The sequence below is a fragment of the Cloeon dipterum genome, chromosome 3 (assembly GCF_949628265.1).
Source record: "Cloeon dipterum chromosome 3, ieCloDipt1.1, whole genome shotgun sequence".
Taxonomy (NCBI): Eukaryota; Metazoa; Arthropoda; class Insecta; order Ephemeroptera; family Baetidae; genus Cloeon; species Cloeon dipterum.
In genome coordinates, this window is record NC_088788.1 from 36,135,902 (window position 1) to 36,140,454 (window position 4,553).

Below are 4,553 nucleotides of genomic sequence, written 5' to 3' on the forward strand. Positions count from 1 at the left end.
ACAAATCTAAGCCACGGCTATTTTGATATACAGTATTCGCCAGAAAGAAAGAAAGAAACAAAGTGTTGCAACGGGGCAAACAAAAGCAGTGCCAAAGATAAATGGAAGCAGGTTTAAATGTCAAAAAGGCCGGTTATGCAACAACTGCACCGCTCCGTGTGGCCAGTTTAAAAGCATTCGGTGCTTGGTACGCGCCAATGATCACATTAAATGCGATTGCAATTAGAAACTCACCTGAAATTAATGGATTAGTTGGGAGCTAGTATGACGTGTGCCGAAAGAAAGGCACTTTTGCCTTTGTGTTCTGCAGGTCAAACATATCACGGGCTTTGTGTTACTCTTTCTTGGGCAATTTTAATATTGCAAATAGCAGGCACGATGGGAGCATCAATTGCTCTAGAGCAGTGCCTGGCACTGCGATTGTGAGCTAACCTTGCAGCAATTTCAAGATGAATGGCCAATTTTAAGGGTCAAAACTAATTGAGCATAAACAGTTTAACCGGCACTAATCTTACGTTTGAATGTAAATAATTATACGAAATAATTGCATTTTCAGGGCTAGAAAATACTATTTTAAATTATCAAAAATTAATAACTACTTATTGTTAGCTTCAAAATTAAAAGTTTATAAAATACAAAAAATGCAGCATTATAACAATTTTTTAATTTGTAAGCACCCTCCAAACGCTTCAGATTGTTAGGGATGGTCTAGACGAGTCTAACGCTGGGTAGTTATTGCATTTCTTATGGTTAGAACATGAGATTTGGAGCCAACAATGTTTAAAAAACACAAAAATAAAAATAAATCATGTTTATCGAGTTTTGGAATGAAATTTCTCGAAATAAAACATAATATTCTGAAATATTTTGAGCTTGCCAATTTTTTCCTCAAATTTATTTTTTTAAATGCAAAAAAATATTTATTTAGGCTGTTTGCATATAAAGCAGTGGTTCAATATTCAATTGCAAATTATGTGACTCTACTCTAGATGTTATTAATTGGCTCTTTATTTCTTTAATGTTAAAATCGTTAAAATGTCATTCTAAACAAAGAAAGCATGATCAGCCTTCAATCTATAAAATTGAACGTATTCCTAGGAAGATCCAATATCAAATAACAGAGAATTGCTTTCAACAGCGATTAAATTTTATTGTGATTTGATTAATAGTAGGCGAATTATAAAAAGCGCTTTATGCATATGAGAATAAACAAATTAATGAGAGAAACTATAAATTTATGTCTTCTTTTTCAAATCTTCAAAGCGTCGCGTGAGGTCGTCAAAGTCGATCTCATCGTTATCTAAACTAGCAGAGCCAGGAGCAGGGAATTCATCAGACGGAACCGAAGGCAACTCTGGCAAATCAAAGTTATCGGGCATTTTTGCTCTAGGCGCCGGCTTTGGAATCGCACCCTGAAACAATCAGTTGTTTCAAAACCTCGAAAGTATAAAAATGATGGATCAACACACCTTATTGGTATTGACATCAGGTGGAAAGTTAGTGTACGGCGGAGGAGGCTCGTCCTGGGGGTCTGTGTTCAAGGCTTTCTTCGGAGAGGCAGTCGGCGTGGACACGCTGGCCGAGGCGTTCGAGTTGTCGGGCGGAATGTTGTACGACAGATTGCTGCTTTTCGCCGAAAAATGAGGCTCGAAGTTGGGCGCGTTGGGTCCGACGTTTGGCAAGGGTGGAGCCACAAAACCAGCTGGTCCAGATGCTGCTGACGATCCGCTCGCACCACTCTGGAAGGGAATTTTCGACCAGAAACCATTATTTTAAAATTAATAAAAACATGAGGTTAGAGAGAAGCTTCAAACGTGAAATGTGGCCAAAATATGAAATTTTCGTTTTTGTGGCTTTCACGGGACATTTTTGGGGAATTTTGGGTTGGTAAAATTGCTCTCGTCAAGTCCTATCAAATGAACACCAAATTTGAGGGCATCAGTCAAGGTCAAAGGTCGTTACAAGTAATTTTCGAAAATTTCCAGGTGTTTTTTGGATTTATAAAACCTGAAAAATCTAAATGCCCCTAAAAAGTTGTCTCAGGGTACGACTTTGTAAAAATATCAAGGTGGTGTTCAGCTTTGATTTCAAGAAATAAATTTTTCAAAATTTTTTAATTTTTGCAACTGTTGTGAGCGCTAAATCTCGGCTTCTAAGTGTCAGAAATGCAAAAACTGCACACCGTTTGACTTGGCTTGACTTCCCCTGGTGAGCTGAATAGTTTTGGGGGTGCTCAACCCTCACCTAGGGCTGCCACTCTCCGGGTCGACCGGAGATCTCCGGGTTTGGGACTGAAAACTTTAACACGGGAGCATAGGGATCTCCGGGTTTTCGAGTCCAAAATCTCCGGGTTTTAGCTTTGGAAGTCTGGCACTCCTACCCTCACCCCTGATCCCCTATTGGCTATAATCTCATCCCGATTCCAAAAAAAAAAAAAAAAATATTTTAAATCGTGGCCAATTTTTACTCTCTCTTATGTGGAATTTAAAAACTTTGACACTCCTATTTTGAATTAGGATGGTTTAAAACATTTTTGAATCAGTAGGACGCATTTTAAGAAGGGAGTAAAAGATCTCACCGGATAGCTAAAAGGTTTGAAATCTGAGGGCAAAGCTGGTGGTTGCGGAAAGCCAATGAATCCTGGAGGCTGTGGCATGCCACCACCGCCGCCGCCGCCGCCTCCGCTTCCTCCTCCTCCCAGGTTGTTTTTCTCATTGTTGAGGTCAATGAGGAGAGCGTCCAATCCTGCAGTGTCCTCGTTCATCATGACCTGAGGGTCTGGCTCGTAAGGGACATTGTAGATCTTGGCGATTTCAATCAAGTATTTCTCGACGAGAAGCTTGGGAGGCGCCTGCACGCTCAACTTGTGCTTCAGCTTTTCAGATATGGTGCCAACAGCTTCTTCTCTGCATGCCTATAGTAAAAATACAATGGGAATAACAAATATGAGTACATAAACGGAATTTTGTTATTTCAAAACTAACACTGTTGCTGCAATTCACCTGTCAACAAAATGTTTTCAAATTTCCTTTTTGATTTATATTTGAATCGTAAATAATAGGTTCTTAATCCTTTCCCTTCATGCATTATCATTCAAATTATTATTTTGAAACGAGTATAATTTTGAAATGGAATTTTTAAAAGATGCAATTTTATTTAAAAAGAGCTTTACAGGCTAAAACTTCAGATCATTTTGCTTTGGTGATTATAGCAAGTAGTAGTCCAATTGTGAAATTTAGCAACAGTTTATCTCTAAAATCAGGACCGTTAAATTTCAGATTTTGCCAAATTTCTCGATTTTTGCTTGGTTTGATCCCTCCCGTTAAAATCTATCCAAAAATGTGCGAATTTTGAGGAAGAACGCTCTAAATAGCAAAATAAATCGTGATTTTACAGTAAGGAGACAGTGCTCGCCGCTTGATTATTAGCCAATTTTCTCAAAAATTTAACGGCAACCTGGGAAATTTTTTAATTATTGTTCCTTATTTTTTAAATAATATTTCTAGCTAACAGGTAAAAAGGGATTTTTAAAATTTTCTGTAACGTATATATTGTTAAATTTTAACTTCATTCCATAACAAATTGTAAAGAGTTGCAGAAAGAACCCAATTCAGTATTTGCTGGATTAACGTTATTTTACACTTTTTAATAATGCTGTATAAATGCCAATGATCTCATCCGTCTCTTATCTCATCTTGCAACACAAATATCAAATATCTATCATTCATTTATTATTTTCCTGTTGTTACCTGGTTGTATTGCTTTCCATATTTCGCTGTAAGCTGCTCGGAAATGACTTTTAGCTCGGCCACATCCGTCTGCAAACGCGGTGCAACCCAAATGAGACTAGAAATTGCCTCGGCCAGCCCTTCATCCAGGGTTCTGAAAGAAAGCATCAATGTTTTACGGCCTTTAAGGTTGGTATAAAAATTTGTACTTCATTTGCTGGACGAGCCCGTATCTGGCGATCAACAAATCGCAATACATCTCAACGATTTCCATCGCCTCGACCAGGTAGTCCTCCCTGATGATCTGCTCGACCCTGATCTTGGCCCTTTCGGCCTTTCCTGCCGCGATGTAGTCGGCGATTTCCTTGCGGGCTTTCTGGGCCAGCTCGGTTTTCTTCTTCTCCAGCAGCTTCAGCCGATTGATGGCCAGCCGAAGGTGCGTCTTCAGCTTCACGTAATTTGGCCCACTCGAAAACATGTCGGTCCTGGTGCGATGGACCTTACCTAGAGGAGATGTTCGGCCTCAAAACACCTTTTCAAGAAATTTGACAAGTGACGTTGTTTACTACTGCTGCCTTACTCATCCACTTCGGTCATGAATCATCTCGTCGTGACGTCACACCCAGTCACACCTAGTACGCCTCTCTGCCCGCAGAGGGCGTCGATGGGTGGAATCGGCTAGAAATATTAACTTCACCGAATTTCACACTCCAGTCGATACCTTCGGCTATGCAACCTGCAAATTCAATGCAATGAATGAAGCGCTGTGACTATTAATGACGACAATTTCTTGCTCTTCACTTCTTTTCTCTAGTCGCTATAGAT

At 39.5% G+C, this 4,553-nt stretch overlaps 1 protein-coding gene across 1 annotated transcript; it reads right to left on the reverse strand.

Annotated features, from left to right (window-relative positions):
• Positions 1-1,125: 1,125 nt before the first annotated feature.
• On the reverse strand, positions 1,126-4,333 carry Ist1 (IST1-like protein). The gene is made up of 5 exons (XM_065484990.1): positions 3,938-4,333; positions 3,750-3,882; positions 2,579-2,914; positions 1,470-1,739; positions 1,126-1,412 (listed from the first exon to the last, which is right to left on the reverse strand). The coding sequence occupies exons 1-5, from the start codon at positions 4,204-4,206 to the stop codon at positions 1,236-1,238; spliced, it is 1,185 nt and encodes a 394-aa protein (XP_065341062.1). The 5' UTR covers positions 4,207-4,333; the 3' UTR covers positions 1,126-1,235.
• Positions 4,334-4,553: the final 220 nt, after the last annotated feature.

Bases quoted from the DNA above. Each gene is read 5' to 3' on its own strand.
- Ist1 (XM_065484990.1), bottom strand. From the start codon at position 4,206: ATGTTTTCGAGTGGGCCAAATTACGTGAAGCTGAAGACGCACCTTCGG. The intron at 2,915-3,749 runs GTAACAACAGGA...TTTTTACTATAG, and splicing joins ATGGAAAGCAATACAACCAG to GCATGCAGAGAAGAAGCTGT. The intron at 1,740-2,578 runs GTGAGATCTTTT...ATTCCCTTCCAG, and splicing joins TCAAACCTTTTAGCTATCCG to AGTGGTGCGAGCGGATCGTC.